The sequence below is a fragment of the Mucor mucedo genome, assembly GCF_025094135.1.
Source record: "Mucor mucedo strain NRRL 3635 chromosome Unknown EV154scaffold_20, whole genome shotgun sequence".
In the NCBI taxonomy this organism is placed as follows: domain Eukaryota; kingdom Fungi; phylum Mucoromycota; class Mucoromycetes; order Mucorales; family Mucoraceae; genus Mucor; species Mucor mucedo.
In genome coordinates this window covers 205748-222725 of record NW_026252304.1, presented here as the reverse complement: position 1 = coordinate 222725, position 16978 = coordinate 205748, and the positions used below count along the sequence as shown (strand labels likewise).

The following is a 16978-nucleotide window of genomic DNA, read 5'->3' as shown; positions in this document are numbered from 1 at the left end:
ATACGTCACAAGAACGATCATTATCCTTTCCCCACTTAAAAAAAAAAATTCAGATAACGATAGAGGACTGCTGGTTTTTTTATAATTTACACACATTCCTCTAGTTTTAATTCATGTTTGTAAGCGACTATCCCACGGCAGACAGTAACAAAAAGCGCACTGAGAAATTTGCTAACACCTTTTTCCCTTTTTTTTTTTTTTTTTTTTTTTTTTTAAATCGGGCCTGCATTTCCTACACTTCTTTTTTTCTCATGGAACCCATATAAGGATGCAATAGTATTTATTTCCCATTGGAAATTTTCCAGGGCCAATTATCTAAACATAGACAAATTGCCGTGGAATATTGGATTTCATTTGATACCTCAAGCAACCTATCAGGTATAAAAATTCACAAGCCAAGGTACAAAGGTATATCTAGACCAATCTCGTGTGCTGCAGAAAAACATCCTTGCCCAATCACCTAAAACAAAAACAATCGTATGTTAATAAGAACGCATAGAAGCTTCGTTTTTCACTTTGAGAGAAATTTCCACCCATAAGGCTCTATTACACTTTTTTCAAAACAAAAAAATTGTGTTGATTGTATTGTTAAAGTCAAATCCCGAGTTTTATTTTGAATATACTTGAAGGACATATACTCGATTCGCAACTTAAAGAAGGGCTCGCCCATAGAACTCTATCATAAAAGCACATTTAGAGGCAGAGCAAAGATAGTCATGCCTCTTGGCTCATTTCTCATTTATCTTTTTGACACTGCTTTTCTCCCATTTATAATGTTCGAAAAAAGACATATCAGCATCTACGGACGAAAACTTTGTAACCAGCATTGTATTTTCTTTGTCGCTGGCTGTATCTGTAATTTGAAACAGTCTCTCCATCAATTGTTTTATGACAAAGAGCTTTCCCTTTTTTTCTTTTTATGTCGATTATACTTTAAAAGATAATCAAAAAGCTCATTCATTATAAATAGTTTTTTGATCTCCTTTTTACCAGAGGAGAATATTTTTGACGAGGAGGCATTTGAAGCTACCATGGGTGGGTTTACAAAAAAATCTTTGTTTGCAAAGATTAGCACTAATAATTAGAGTTACTACAACATTTAAATCATGCATGTACTTTTGATAAGTCCACATATTTGTAAAGTTCGTGTAGTATTGACGGCAGGCGTACGAAATAGTAGGAGTTGTTACAAAATCACGCATGTGTCGTGCTTCCAAATTGCTTTTGATGAACTCAATAGCTCTTTATCGGATCATAAAAAATATATGTTAATATTTATAAGGATGATAAATAAAGATTACCTACGGGTGCTTATTTTTTAAATTGAGTTTTCCTCCAACGCAGTAGGACAAAACAGACCAAAAGCTACGATAAGCCAAAATGCCACTATCATCAAGGAACTCTTTTTCGGCAGGACCTAGGATTGGAATAGGTGTTTTCCTTAGATGTGCTTCTAAATCATTAAGTCCGGTACAAATATAGTCGAAGTAGAATTTAGGCTTTGAAGAAAAAATAGCGCCAGAAATAATAGATTCACTTAATGAACCTATTGCTTGAGACATTCCATGCATACTTAAGGTGCATTCGTTTTGTAAATCTTTCATGCTTTGTAAAAATATATTGTAATCAAAGTCTTTATGGATTACTCTTTTAAGGCTCCTACTGACTGTACGGTAGTCATCTTCTACTGAATCTGTATTGGCAATAACTATTTCTGTATCATTTTCAGACTCAAAAGAGGGAATAGAGGTGCTGCTGCTGCTTTCTGACGTTGATTCTAACGATTGTTGATTCGTAATTTCAGCAATAAAATTATTTATAAATCCATCGACGGTAAATTTCCCTTGTTGTTTGTAAGAAGCTCTTGGTATGAACCGGAGTGAAACAGCCTCTAGTGCAGATCTTGGTGGTAGTATCAAACATTCAAATGAAAACTTCGAAGACTGAAGGGGAGAAAGGTTCCTGGAGCTACACTCAATTGCTTTGAATGTGTCCTTATCTTTTAACGAGTATTTGATCAGTGTCATCTTTGTTTGGATGATTTGGATAGAATATACATTGGCTAGTTTGACTGTGTTCATGCTTGCATTAGGAAATCTACACATGATACTCTTCAAAGCATTTGTAGCACTTCTAAAATTCTTCATGGAGTCTTCAAGTAAATGATTAATATCAGTTGTTACTTTTAATCTGTGTGAAGAGGGGTTAACTATTTTCTCTACTAACATCATAAGATCATTTATTCCTTACCCTGAGGACTCCATGACCATGCATCGGGATTTTTTGTGGGGGTGACTTTTACTTAGAAAAGTATGCCTGTTTTAGTACCGATCCTATTTAAAAGAGTTGTTGGGCTTTTTACTTGAGTGACGAAAAAAATACTTGAGGCTGACTCTTTGTCCTTTCTTTCGCACCTAAACCCCGATCATTGAAGTTAATTTCAGTAACAGCTTACGTATAATACGTACTTACCAGAGGAAAGACATTAAGGCCGTGATATTACTAAAGTATTTGACTATGGGGACAATATATTCAACAAAGATCGTTCTTTTATCATTTGTAGGTATTGGTGTTATTCTCATCGAGTTGATAGTAAAATTAATTAACGAGTATTTCATTAACTGATTAAATTTGTGATCGCCACAATCCAAAGCTGCAACACGCTGTAAGGCATTTTCATTTCCAATACCCATAAACTTTTCAAACAACCCAAATGAGGACTCTATTGCTAATAGATTTTTGTTTTTCCTATGATCTGTTTGAAGCTTTCTGAACTCTTGGAGCGTTGCTTGAGTTGCATGTCTTGTGTTTTTTCCCAAGCAAATATCAATTCTTGTCGCGATTTTCGAAAAATTATATTCTTCAATGAAAGGTGAACTCAATGGCACGATTGTACTAGGCGATTGGATATTATAATTTTTGATTTGACGTTCACTTCCAATGGTATTCGTTTTTCTTTGTCATTCAAACCTTCAGACTTAGAGAAAACAAGTAAATAAAAAAGTGTGCCTATTAACAATTACTTTGGTTATCATCATACCTTTCGCTTTTAACCTTTCGATCGTAATTCTTCACTTACAAGCTCATTACTTGTAAGTTCAAATTCTTCCAACAAAAGTCAACAATGCCAACAAACGTCAACAATGCCAACAAACGTCAACAATGCCAACAAACGTCAACAATGCCAACATTTGCAAATCCCTTGGGTTGCATTCCTGCAAACGAACCAAGCAAACATGAAGTGACCAATTTAGCTTCCATAAGTTCCGAATTTGATTGCTCAAGAGTATTTGCAGTACCGGTAATCAACGAGTCCCTGATGATGTTCACGTTGAGTTTGTCCCAGGTAGTGTTTCCGTGCTTTCCTGGAATACTCTGGACACTATGGCGGCACTCCTTTATTCGTAATAAGGTCAATCCCACCAGGACAATGTTTATGTATCAAGGTCTTGATAACGCTGCGCCTGTTAACATCTTGCAACTCTCTAATACATTATTCAGACTTATTAAATTATTTAATAAAGCGACAATTTCTTCGTGTTTGGTCATTACCATTATCATTGTTATTGTCATATTAAGATTAAAACCATATTCAATGTTTGCTTCATCCACATTTTTTTAAATATCATCTTTAAACAAAATCTGAGCAAAAATTAAAGCAGAGACGTTCATATCATTCTCTTGATCTTTGACTACAGTATTGATCGCCAGTACTTTCCAAATTAACATTGTTTGAAAGAGGTGGTAATGCAGATTTTTTTTTTTTTACCAATCTCTAAATCATCGTGCCTTTTGTTATCATTGCGCAAAAGTGACTTGTGAACAGAAACCGTTTTTAGGAGGTCATTTTTTATTAATTCCAGTGTGATTTCTGTTTGATAACCATATATTGCAGGTAATACAAAACTAGCACGAACAATGTGAAAAATTGACACTTGAACAATACCATTGCTTAAAAATCCAGAAGATGCTTCAACAATTCCATAACCTGCTACACCCATTGGAGACCACAAGGATAGGTATTGACCTACTGTTGGTGTGCTGATTAATTCTTCGCTAATATTGTTTATAACATCATAAATCTCCAAAGAAGCCCATGCGTCAAGCGCAGCGTAATGAATTTGGCTTGCGGTGAGCTCATGGGAGTACGACCCAGCCACTGATTCTTAAATCTTTAGACAGTCCCCTCCCAAGCACTTCTTTACAAATGGCCGAAAGAGACAGCCTACCAGACTTCACAACCTTCTTCAGCTTGCAGAATCTTCCAAGTTCAAAAGCTCCCTCACATTCAATGCCGAACTAATCCTTTACTTGCTTAAAGTCCCCACCAACTTGACGTCCATGCTTCAAAATGACAGGCAATTTTTAGAAAGTAAACCAAGGAGTATGGCAAAACATTCCAAATAGGATCCGGATGTAAAGCCAGCACAGATGAGGCATAGGCAATCTGAACTACTGAAAGCTTTCCTTTAACATTAGTGGTAAGGCTGTATGGCTCACTCACAATCAAATCCTGTGACCACGGATGTTTGGCAGCTTTCCAAAACATCATTGACTTCCACAAAATGAATGTTTAGACCTCCCGTATTTTTTTCAAACGTATTTTATATATATATATATATATATATATATACCACTTACATCAATTCTTTTTAAGGCCAGCAGGCCAGTATAAGCCCAACCATTTATAGTGCAACACCTGCTATTCACAGTATGTGGGTTCTAAAAACTCCAGAACCCTGCTTAGGAGGTCGCCCTCCTATAGCAAAGACTAGCCGCAGCCGCAATATATCTTTTTCGATTTAGCATCTTTTGAAACAAACAAGATTCATTACTAACTAACCTTTTTTACGTTATCGGGTACTTTCAGACGATAGAAAAAATATATTAAGGGAAAAAAAAAGAGGAAGAATATAAAGTGTGTGAACCAGCTTTATTTATAGTCTGATAAACAAGAGAATTTTTTAATTGTTTGTTTCATCATCCATAATGTTTGGGCCTTTACTTAAAAAAGAAACATATGCAAACCCCCCCCCCCCAAGCAAATCGAAACTTGGTAGTTGTATATCTGCGTTTTAGTAGTAGCTTGTAATGACAGTGAAGCAGATTTTATGGAAATCAGAAATCGATCATCCTATGAAGGTTAGACGATATGGCATGTCAATAATCGACGTGTAGACCATCACGTAATTCTAAGAAAAATACGTTTGAGATAAAAAATCTCACTTTTAGTATGTTTATTGAAGTAGGCAAACAAAAGATCTACCATTATCCGGTACACTTCCCAAGGCTCTCAGTGACACTGTATTTGATTTAAATAAAGCTCCTTTAGATTCTTGAACTGAGTAAAATAAGCACTATAGGTAAAAAAACTCAATATTAAACAAGAATGTGCCCTTCTTGTGTGGATGACCATGGTTGACTTAGCAACAGACAGTCGTAAAAAAAAAAGCATGGAATTTCTTGTATGTCAAGGAAAAGTAGAATTTGTCATGTAAGGTCTAGCTTGGAATCCCTTTATTACAAATATTTAGTGTAACTGCTTTGGAATATATAACCGTAAAGTAAGAGATACTTCCACTTCGCAGATATATTTATTATACATCATGGATCGTTGAAAGAAAAAGAGACATTTTGATTGGCCAGTTTTTTTGTTCTACCCTAAAGGGATTTTAACACGCCTCAATGCGCGTCGGTAAATTTAAACTGTTTTTTCCCCTCCCCCTTATTTTTTTTTTTTTTCTGGACACACACAAACCATGGAAAACACTGACCAACCCATCTCTGACTCGGAAAAAGTATAAATTTCATTGAACCATGTTTGTTACTTTTACATAAAAGACTAAATATAAAGCGGGGTGGACCCATTTTAGATCCGACTCAAGCGTTTAGCTAAACTTCAACAACAAGCCTCCACTTCAAAAGCAGAAGAACCTACCAAATCACCTACTACTACCACCACCACTACACCGAAGCCTGTTCTTCAAACCATGGAAGAATTTGTTCCTGTTAAAAGACCTTCACCTAAAAAGACAAGTACTCCTACAGAGGTAAACATTAGAAAAAAAGGCACAAAAAGGACGCGCACATGACCCTAAAATTACCATTCTTCTAAGCCTGAACAAGTGAAAAAGACAACACCAGTATCATCGCCAATAATTCAGGTTAAGCCTGCAAAGAGTTTTGAAGACTGGCAAGATGATGTGCTCTCGCGTATCCTTCAAGTCACTTTAAACGTATGTATCAAAGGTTGTCCGTACCAAACAACTTTAAATTAACTGGCTTATTTTTTTTTTCTTTCTGTAACTTACGTAGCCAGCCAATATGTACAAACAAGGAAAATGTGTTTATTTATCAGGTTTAGCAAATGAATTGATTGAAGAGAAAGGTACAAAAAAATAAAGGAAAGAAATTGTTCACTTGTGGAGATGCAGACACTAATCAATAGAGGAAATTCACTCACAGAGCCTCACGCTGATAAGCTCTCACAGCAATTTTTGGATCGTATTATTGTAGCAAGATTATCCTTGGATCCTAACGAACCTCATGATGAACTTCCTAAAGATATTGCCCATGGGCTTCATACATTGCATTTCGACTATCTTTTAAATTGTTGGAAGCAAGCTTACGATATTCGCAAAAACACGTTACTTCGAAGCAAGGTAAAAAAAAAAAAAAAAAAAAAAAAAAAAGGGAAAGATAGCACCATTATTTTTTTCTTTATCTAAATAGCATTGTACAGAATTTGGAAAAGTCCGTTTTGGATCAGAGAATAGCCGTATTAGATACAGTAAAGAACTTGCTAGTATCTTACTCTGGCCTTGTACTTCAAATGCCTGACATGTTTCCCCAAGCAGTCAATGGAGTTTTGGGACCTCAACAACTGGTACCCCGCCTTTTACATCAACCTGATTCTAGTGGAGGTTTACCGACCGATTATTTGGATGAATTTATCGCGCGCTTTAATAATGATGGCTTAGATGATATATTGGGTCCTGCCATCGTTTATCTCTCTTCGGAACTTCGTGCACAAAACATTCTGGGTGAGTATAAACAGTGTTTCCAATCAATGACATACTTGTTTGAACACAAACCTATTGCGATGATGGTAACCAATTTGGATGAATTCAACCCTCAACACGCCACTGCTAAAAATATGGAGGAACTTTCAATCTTGGGACCTATGTTACGTCTCAGTGCTTACCCTGACATTGCACCCAAGGTAGCCGAATCCTACTTTCAAAACTCGGAAAACCGTAACGCAGGTGACTTAGCATCCTGTAAAAACGGGCTTCGAGGCAGTGTACAAAATATTCAACGATCCATGTTCGCCATCTGTAATTCGATTGTGCGTGCCAGCCCCATCTCACGAAACCAGCTCTTGGATTATTTTGCGCATACGATTCGATTAAACGAAAAGAGAGCTCAGATGCAAGTGGATACACAAGCTGTCTCTTCGGATGGATTTATGCATAATATTGCTGCTGTCTTGCTCATGTTCTGTGATCCTTTTTTGGATATTCGTGCTTCCAAAATTGATAAAATCGATCCAACTTATTTCCGCACAAGTAAACGTCTGGATGTCTCAGAAGATACAAAGATTAATGCTACCAAGGAGCAATCCGATGCTTATTATGGACAAGTACAAGACTTGAAATCGCATAACTTTATTACCGAATCTTTCTTTATCACTTTATCCTTCATGCATTATGGTCCTATCCGCGCCCTTGTCAACTTTAACGAATTCATGAGAGAATATAACGAAGTCAAGAAACAAAACGAGAAAGCACAACAAGACGCTGCCAATAATGCCAATGTAAGAAACATACCACACATAGTTGTAATAAAAAGTGGAGACTAACCCCCCCCCCACTTACTACTTTAGACTCCTCAAGGTATCATGAGCGATTTTGTTGCCAAGAGAATGAAGGAAAAGTTTGATCAAATGACAACCTACCGCCTAGCCTACGAAACGATGCTTTTGGATCCCATCTTTTTAACAGAGGCACTTCGATTCTATGATCTTGTGATGGCTTGGATGGTACGTATTGTGGATCCCAAACATCAACATCCTTGGGAAAAGGTACAGTTACCTTTACCTGATGCCATTCCTGAAGTATTTTCCATGTTGCCTGAATGGATCATTGAGGATATTGTCGAACTCTTTATCTTTATTGGCAAGTATGGCTATGATACACATGTTATGAGCCAATGTCCTCATGAAGAATTGGTGACATTTATCATCACTTTCTTGCGAAACACAAAATATGTCAAGAATCCCTACTTGAAGGCAAAACTGGTGGAGGTAAAGCAAACAAAGAGAAAAAAAAAAGTGTAGGAAGTGAAATATGTGACTTACACACTAGTGTGGTAGATTCTCTTTTTCTTTACATATCCTATTGCAAAGGGAGTTCCTGGTGAATTGGAGTCTGTGCTGAATTCACATCCTTTATCATTGCAACATCTTGTACCTTCTTTGATGAACTTTTATGTTGGTAAGTTCCTCCACTATTTCCTAGCTTATCTAAGACATAATTGACGTTGACATTCTATGGTTGTTAGAGGTGGAACAAACAGGAGCTAGCTCACAATTCTATGACAAGTTTAATATTCGTTACAACATTAGTCATATCATGAAGACCATTTGGAATCACCCTGCCCATCGTAAAAAATTGCGAGAAGAAAGCACGTAAGTGACTCATTAGAAATTGGTAGGGGAATGTTTCTTTACGATTTCTAAAACAAACCAAACCAAACTATAGGAACTCGGAGATCTTTACTCGTTTTGTCAATATGTTGATGAGTGATGTTACCTATTTGATGGACGAGAGTTTAAGTAAACTGACAGAAATTCATCAAATTCAGTTAGAGATGAACGATAAAGCCAGTTGGGAATCTCAGACACCTCAACACCGACAAGAACGTGAAGGTAGTCTCCCCTCGTTGGAAAGACAAGCTCAATCCTATGTTGCTCTTGGTAAAGAAACCGTACACATGCTAAAATACATGACTGCAGAAGTTATTCAACCTTTCTTGGTCAATGAGATTGTGGATCGTTTAGCCGCCATGTTGGATTACAACCTCGTACAACTTGTCGGTCCTAAATGTACTGACTTGAAAGTGGCTAATCCTGAGAAATACCACTTTGAACCACGTAAACTGTTATCTGAAATCATTGATGTCTATTTGAATTTAAATTCGGATAAATTTGTTGAGGCCGTAGCACGCGATGGTCGATCCTACCGTAAGGAGTATTTTTCGAAAGCAGCCTCCATTTTACAAAAACATGGTTTAAAACAAATGGATGACATTCATGCCTTGGAGAAGTTTGTGAATCGTGTAGAAATCGCTATTCAAAGTGGGGCCGATGAAGAGGAAGAGTTGGGTGAGGTGCCTGATGAATTCTTGGATCCTATCTTTTTCAACTTGATGGAAGATCCCGTCTTGTTGCCTACTTCTGGTGTCATTGTCGATAGAGGCACTATTCGTACTCATTTACTGGGTGATACCCGTGATCCCTTTAATCGTACTCCTTTATCCATGGACATGGTTAAGCCTGGTAAGTCATTTTATTCACTGTTATCTTTCTCGTTTACTCACAACCTATATTCCTTTTTTTTTAAAAAAAAACAGCTACTGAATTGAAAGAAAAAATTGCTGCATGGAAAGCAGAACAAAAGAGCAAGAAAACTACTGCCATGGACATTAGCCCATGAGCCCTTTTTGTATAAATTCATTTTTTTTTTCAAAAAAACCCCTCTCTCTCTCTCTCTCTACGTATATTGTTCTGCGATACGTTTTTATATTGTTCTGCAATACGTTTTTATATTGTTCTGCAATACGTTTTTATATTGTTCTGCAATACGTTTTTATATTGTTCTGCAATACGTTTTTTATTTTTTATTGTTTTGGGTACTATACACAATTTTTGTTGGGAAGAAGGAGGGTAATAAATCTATTGGTGGTAGGGTTGATTTTTTAAGCGGTGGTGGTGGTGTTGGTGTTGGTGGTTTTTTTGAAAGCGACAGGAGTTTTGCGAGAAACATAAGGTCCAAGCTACAAAGAAAAATCACGATTAGTTTTTTTTTTTTTTTTTTTTTTTGTGCCTTGGTTATTGTTATACATACAGCAAAGTTCTCAAGATCAGGAACAACAAAAGTTCTGACCTTGTTCCAGTCAACTAAATATCCACCATTCTTGGTATGTCTACCCATGGCACCAGATCCAGTACCTAATAATAATAAAAAAAAAAAGAAAACTTTGGTCAGTCAAGGAATTCCAGAAAAGCACTCCAGGTTGTTCATGCTGACCTTTATAAAAGTTGTGTCCCTTCTTGGCAGTCAAAGGCATACGGCTTGCGCCTCTGGGGATGGACTTAATTACACCAAACATGATTTTTTTTTTAAAAAGATAAGTTTAAGAAAGTGAGCTTTGAAAGGCCGGGGTTACAGGGTAGACCAAAAAAAAAAAAAAAATGTTGAATGATAGTCACGGGTTAGACCAGTCAAAAAATAAAATATGTACATCTTTCACTTGTCAAATATCCAAATCACTTCCTGAAACTAGAGATCATGACATAACTTGGACTTTGAATATAAATAGACAATTGGATAGATATAGCTGTCATTTTTTACGAGTTTCAAAGCTATGTATTTCGTATTTACGTTGGAATTCCTCATACAACACTAGTTAAGGATCAGAGTTATTAATCAACGTATAAATGCGTTCTAAAATACCGAGAAAGTGTAATAAAACCTCTAATATTAAATGCTGTCTTCTATTGGTACTGTGGTTTTTAGATAGTAGGAATAACTTGGTGTTATTGTAACGTGTATGTTAATATAATTACATGACAAGCTAAATTCGGTTTAATACATACATATTTTTAAATTCTTTACGTCTGTGCAACCCAACCTTAGTTTAGACCATTGATTTTGTTTGTGCTTGAGAGGGGCCTTTAGCATTCGAGGGAAACATCAATTTTAATCATCCAAAACAATCCATTGAAAAAAGCATTGTCACCAATTTCTGATAAATTGCTTCTTTTTGAACCTTTATTATCAACAAAAAAAAAAACGGACAACAATAAAAAAGAGTCCATTAAACATCTTTTTGTGTGCTTGTGAGGGGCCATAGTTTATTTTATAAAAGGAAAATAAAAAGCGTGGTTCTTGAAGCATTTAGATACCACATTGGCTTCAATATGAATTGTTCAAGGTACGCCAACCATGAAGATGGAACTATATTCATTTCTTGGTCAAGCATGGTGATTTCTCGTACACGGTTCTCAAGTATGTCCAACATCACTATGTCCATTTTAAAGTTGCAAACATACTCTTGCACTATCTTTTTGTACCCTTTACAGAACAGCATTTCGTCCGCTTTGCTGGAACGGCTACCTTGTACAAGCATAGAAATGACAATTTCAGAGTCTGTATTACAGGCGGGCAGTTGATTTCAGAGCCTGTATTTACACCTGGCCGATGATTTCAGAGCCTGTATTACAGGCGGGCAGTTGATTTCAGAGCCTGTATTTACACCTGGCCGATGATTTCAGAGCCTGTATTACAGGCGGGCCGATGATCTCAGAGCCCGTTATACATACAGGCGGATAAGGTAAAGCCGTCTCCGGGTTAACACACCCTCCTTTACCAGACCCCACCTCGGTGAAGACCTTGGGCTTCAACCTAATTGCCACCTTGAGTAAGCCATGGAACATCCACACTCTTGAAGTATGGTGCATCTTACATTAGTCTTTTTTAAAAGTAAATACATGTGTTATTCTTTCTTTTATATATAAATATGCTTACCTGTAATGATTAGAAGTGTCTTGTTTATAGTTTATAAGATAAAGAAAAGAAAAAGAAGAGAAAAAGATGAAACCGTTTTATTTTATTCTTTTATATTCATTTTTTAGCTGATAAAAAAAAAGATCGATTATATCCATGATAAAATTTATCAAATTACATCATAATTTGCAAGATATGATCATTTCATTTACAATTGGATTCCCTTTTCATCGTTATTTCGTATACATATTTTAACATAGCGAGTCGTATCTACATCATCCACATTAATAGCACTGATATATCTTCATTCATCCTATTGTACACAATACACTTCAGTGTATATTCATGTAGTATCGACGCCAACTTTACATGGTCTATGCAATGATCCTCCTTTACATCGTATATATCTCTTTGTTCTCGTATACACACACACACACATTCATCTCCTTTTTATTAATTCATGTATCTCACTAGTAAAAAAAGAGTGCCATCATTATGGAACTTGAGTTGAGTAAATGTTTAACATCACTAATACTGCCTTGATAGAGCTTCATCATGTCAGCTTCTTTTGATTTTTTATTAGCACGCTTTGTAAATAGTTCGGCTCTGATATCGCCTTGTTTGCTGAAAGTAGACTGCTCTTCATTCAGAACACTCACTTGAGCATTCAGATTACCGAGTTCACGTTCCTTTTCGAAGAATTCAATCTGTTTTTTGATCCAGTGATAAAAGGCCAACCTCTCCCTTCATTCTCTCGTCTAACTATTTGCGGTCCATTTTAAACTCCGCCCCTGATTCTGATGGTCATTTCTATGCTTGTATGATGTCTTAATCTCTTTCCTAGCCCGAGTTATCTTGTTTTCTGCGTAAAAGAGAATTCAAAATATGCCATCCAAGGTGAATTCCTCAAATTAAAGCCTCTGCCTATGCTGTATCATCTTAAAAAAGATGCGCCTAATATGATTGCAGGTTCCCCTCACTAAAAATTGAGTGGATACTATAACATTCTGAAGTTGCTCTTTGTTAAGTACCATCTTGTTAGCATCAACATCGGCAGCCAAATATTCATACTCTTGCTGTTCCAATTTATCCAATTCATCGACCCACGTAGTGATTTGATCGGCAGTTCCGGTGGATCTTCTTTTTGTGTTTACTTATGCAATGTAAGGTGAATGTCATTGGTGCAACGAACAGATAAAAGATCAAGTATTTCAAAAAAGGATCCCAATAAAGAAAAAGCGTCTGAACTTAAGAACGCTTATAATCAAACATTGCCATTAAAAGGGAGGCACCAAGATGTTGTAAGTTATCTTTCTCTTAGTTGGTGCATACATTGTATACCCAAAACGTACCTGAAGCCAGTAAATGAAATTAACGAGAAAAAACAAAAAAAAAAAACTACCAAGAACATCTCACGTAATTCGAGAAATCACAAAAAATTAATGCCTTCTATCAGAATTGAACTGATGACCTTCTGCTTACTAGGCAGACGCTCTGCCAACTGAGCCAAGAAGGCAAATCACGTGATTTTTAGCCTAAAAATTACGTCTATATACCTAATGTAAAATTTTTTGGCTGCAACCGTTAGCGCTAGCCGTGTCTACAGACAACTATTTACCTTTTTTATTGTATGTTCGCACATAAATAAACTTTTATTAAGATCAGGTAATAAAATGCTATTGTTACTCGCATATTACTGGGTATGATCTTACAAATTATGCTTCACGCGTACTATTTTGTCAGATATGTGGTGATCCACCTACTGTTGTTACTAATCACACCATAAAACAATATTAAAATTAAATCTCACTTCATCACCCCATACATTATTACATCACAACACGAACTATTTTCTTATACATTATATCATATCCAACTACAAGCACTATTTTAGTGCTGTGTAACTTATCCATCAAACTAAATTCATAATCCGATTTCTCTTAACATATATAAATATGCAAACTGATAGTTAGAATAGAACCCTCTCAATCTTTTAATCTACTTTTACTCTTAATAAAAACTTATAAGCAGTCTCAAAGTACTTTATTGTTTTTCTCTTTTAAAATCTATTCTCAACTATCACAAGATACCACCCAAATACTCCAATTATCGTTCAAATTCTTGAATGGATTTAAGCAATTTCTTTCCTAAAAAAGTCCAGACACACGATCATAGGCTTACACATCGATAAATTAAGCCATAGATTATAAGCTATGTTTTATGTCGTTACTGATTTATAATTCAAACCCAGCTGTAATATTCGATATTTGTTCTTTCCTGTGGTATTGTTACCGAGGATTTTGACTTCCCTCATCACCACTCCCAACTTATTATTCAACCTACAGCACTTGCATTGAATTAATTACAAAGCCTCTTCATCGTTGTTCAGTGCTAAAATTGTCTGGATTGAGCTTCCATTCATTTTAGCGCGAATGTTCTCTCTCTCAGCTATTTCGTCAATTGTAGGATTTGAGTCATTCATTTGTACAAGATTAGTGTTTGAACTTTTTGAGCTTGCACCGATCTTGTGCCAGTTCGAACGAAGCTCGAACCGAGTTTTTGTACTCGAGCTTGCGCCACTTTTTTTTGGGTTCGAGCGAGCATCGATCGTGTCGTATTTGACGCCTAATTCCACGAATATAATTACTCTTATCTTGTCACTCAATTATAATACATATAACCTATGTATTATAAGTACCATATTGCGAATACATTCCTATTGGTACGACACAGTACCAGCTACCTCATATGTCAAACTGAGATCAGATTTCATAATCGTTCCTGGATTGGTCGAGTAGCTGCCGAATCTTCAAGTTTCTCATAAATTTATTTTAGTAATCCAATCAAGGACCCTGTCATTGAATGGATAAACTATAATGCTCTAGAAGTGCCGGATATGGGTCAACTAGCTCCTTGTATATAACAATAAGCTATGTTTCATATGTAACTGATTTCTAAATCTAATTCTACCATTTCCCAGTTTGCGGGTAAATAGTCAATTCGATCTGCGCAGGAAAAATCTTGAAGTAATAATTGAATATAAAAAGGACCTCTATTTTTATCATGACAAACTCTCCAACTTATAATAAAGGATTAAAGAGTCTCATTTCTTTACTTGTTTATTTTTATCTTTTATTTTATTACCCTTTTATACTCAAATTATCACAGATCGAAGCTCGCTCGGCTAAATGTCGATAGTAGTCACTCTAAACTTAAGGTCCTTGAAAGACTAGTGATGGCATTTCCCCTTGATTTTAATCTTTTCTTCCCTTTACCATTTTTTATTTTATTTATGCTTTAATAATTGCAACTAAAATGCTTTAGACTTTTATTTAATTGTACAACCAACGAACACATTTAGCATAGGAAATGATACAGTGTTGCACACTAAACCCAACTAAGCCAAATTTTTACAGCAACCATAATAACATGACTTAGCAGAATTAATTTAAACTTCCATGTTCACAAATCCAACTGTATTATATTTATAGATACAGTAATAGTTTCATTTAAGTATCCGAATTTGGTGTTAAGGCTGGTGAAAAAAAATGTTTTTTTTTCTTTTTCCAACTTCTATTTCAATAAATAACAATTTTATTATCATAATTTTCTGTAATTAACATCACTTTGACGTGCGCTTTGTGTAATAAAAAGGGCGGGCGAGTTCGAGCTATCGTATTTGCAACCGAGCCGAGCTTAAGAAACTTTGAGCGAGCTTCGACTGGAACACAATCGAAGCTCGCTCGAGAATTTCGATCTTCATTCCGAACACTAATATTTATTATATTTTCATGTTTATTAAGTCGATGATTCGTATTTGTTGTTTTGGTGATGCTTATATGTTCCGTATTTACATTAAAGTAGTTGTTACTATGGTGAGATAGTCTTGTGATACACCAACCAGGAAATATTTTTTATTTCTAATTTAAACTTTTTTCTTTCATTCATTATGTGGTATTTGACAAAATATTACATAGAAAAGTAATGAGATAAAAGTATATTTTTATTAAGGGTAAAAATAGACTAAAAGAACTCTGCTGCTATGAAATAATTGATCCTTTTTATATTGCACAACTCTCCTGAGTTTTAATGATGAGTCAACCTTTCTGGTTTTGGAATAGATCTATACTTTGTTTCCCGCCTTGGGTTAAATGAATACTACCTTTTAGAACTGTTTCCAGTTAACGTTGTCCCATATCATTGGATCGGGAGCACGAGTATTCTAATAAATTTTTAATCTTATGAGACACCTATTTATCAGATCATGCAACGGTTACTGTAAAAGATGCATACTTGTTTGTCAAGTGTAATTGGCAATAGAACATAATAGTTGATCATTTATTCATTATCTTTGTAATGAATAAATTGCGATCCCAAATATAAAATGTCTTATCGATATTTGTATATTTGGTTGTAGAAGCTAGGTATCCATTAATTCATACACTATTTCTTTATACTCTTTATCAGCAGTATAATTATATCAATATATAAGTAAATAAACCATTTATATTAATAGCTGTTCTATTCTCTCTCTGGGTAGCTAATCCATTGAGAGAACTATTAATATTAAGTTTCTCTTTCTTATAATTCTTGATTGATCTGAGAAGTTTCTCTTCTCGATCGGTGATATCGTAACTCAGTGGTATGGCATTCTGTATCCAACTGTCATTCGTATATCGTATTTAGGCCAATCATGCAATCTTTAATATAGAAGTATGTACTCGAAGTAGGAGAAGTTGTATAGCAGTATACAAGCGTATGCTGATATGCAACATCAAAGGTTGTTTTAATTTTATAGTTTATTTATTTAAACGATTTGCTTAATTATTCTTTAAGTGGATCGTACCCAAATACGACACATTAGATGCATGTAAAAAACGATACCGATATAAAACCCGTCAATTAATCAAACATGGTAGACGTACGTGTATCAATTATACTAGGTAGTCAATATTTTTTACTGGTAAGAACTTCTAAAAAGCTCTTTTTAAGCTCTTCTAACGACATAATAGTAGAGTTTGTTCTATGTTTATTGTCAAATGAAGAGCAAAACTCGCTAAATTAATGTTTGACACAAGCCTATGTGAAATTATATACCCATATCTACGTCATTCCCCCACCAAACAGAATGGTATTGCTGCCTAAGCTCTATTAATAGGTACATCTTGTTTTAAACGCGCCTTGGGTGT

The 16978-nt window shown here is 35.5% G+C and overlaps 5 protein-coding genes and 1 non-coding gene across 6 annotated transcripts; 2 read left to right on the top strand and 4 right to left on the bottom strand.

The window, feature by feature from the left end:
* Positions 1 to 1964: 1964 nt before the first annotated feature.
* On the bottom strand, positions 1965 to 2701 carry EV154DRAFT_580926 (uncharacterized protein; the record flags this gene model as incomplete). Its single annotated transcript, XM_051606624.1, has 3 exons — positions 2473 to 2701; positions 2329 to 2414; positions 1965 to 2245 (listed from the first exon to the last, which is right to left on the bottom strand). Coding segments are annotated over exons 1-3 (588 nt in total), but the record flags the coding sequence as incomplete, so codon positions are not given.
* A 3172-nt stretch (positions 2702 to 5873) lies between these two features.
* Positions 5874 to 6278, top strand: EV154DRAFT_415888 (uncharacterized protein; the record flags this gene model as incomplete). The annotated part of the gene is made up of 2 exons (XM_051595705.1): positions 5874 to 6050; positions 6117 to 6278. Coding segments are annotated over 2 exons (339 nt in total), but the record flags the coding sequence as incomplete, so codon positions are not given.
* A 554-nt stretch (positions 6279 to 6832) lies between these two features.
* Positions 6833 to 9716, top strand: EV154DRAFT_536802 (ubiquitin elongating factor core-domain-containing protein; the record flags this gene model as incomplete). The annotated part of the gene is made up of 6 exons (XM_051604164.1): positions 6833 to 7816; positions 7886 to 8305; positions 8375 to 8495; positions 8563 to 8689; positions 8763 to 9559; positions 9634 to 9716. 6 exons carry the CDS (start codon positions 6833 to 6835, stop codon positions 9714 to 9716), a joined length of 2532 nt encoding a protein of 843 aa, XP_051460426.1.
* A 146-nt stretch (positions 9717 to 9862) lies between these two features.
* EV154DRAFT_600388 (mitochondrial ribosomal protein L27-domain-containing protein) lies at positions 9863 to 10442 on the bottom strand. Its single transcript, XM_051607165.1, has 3 exons — positions 10311 to 10442; positions 10128 to 10231; positions 9863 to 10056 (listed from the first exon to the last, which is right to left on the bottom strand). Exons 1-3 carry the CDS (start codon positions 10390 to 10392, stop codon positions 9979 to 9981), a joined length of 264 nt encoding a protein of 87 aa, XP_051460425.1. The 5' UTR covers positions 10393 to 10442; the 3' UTR covers positions 9863 to 9978.
* A 700-nt stretch (positions 10443 to 11142) lies between these two features.
* EV154DRAFT_478801 (uncharacterized protein) lies at positions 11143 to 11743 on the bottom strand (the record flags this gene model as incomplete). The annotated part of the gene is made up of 2 exons (XM_051598207.1): positions 11143 to 11432; positions 11539 to 11743. 2 exons carry the CDS (start codon positions 11741 to 11743, stop codon positions 11143 to 11145), a joined length of 495 nt encoding a protein of 164 aa, XP_051460424.1.
* Positions 11744 to 13232: 1489 nt separating this feature from the next.
* Positions 13233 to 13305, bottom strand: EV154DRAFT_t34. The gene has a single exon. It is a non-coding gene; the product is annotated as a tRNA-Thr (tRNA).
* Positions 13306 to 16978: the final 3673 nt, after the last annotated feature.

Coding starts and splice junctions, on each gene's coding strand:
- EV154DRAFT_600388 (XM_051607165.1), bottom strand. CDS start 10,392: ATGTTTGGTGTAATTAAGTCCATCCCCAGAGGCGCAAGCCGTATGCCT. Junction 10,232..10,310: donor GGGACACAACTTTTATAAAG/GTCAGCATGAAC, acceptor TATTATTATTAG/GTACTGGATCTGGTGCCATG. Junction 10,057..10,127: donor CTGATCTTGAGAACTTTGCT/GTATGTATAACA, acceptor TTTTCTTTGTAG/CTTGGACCTTATGTTTCTCG.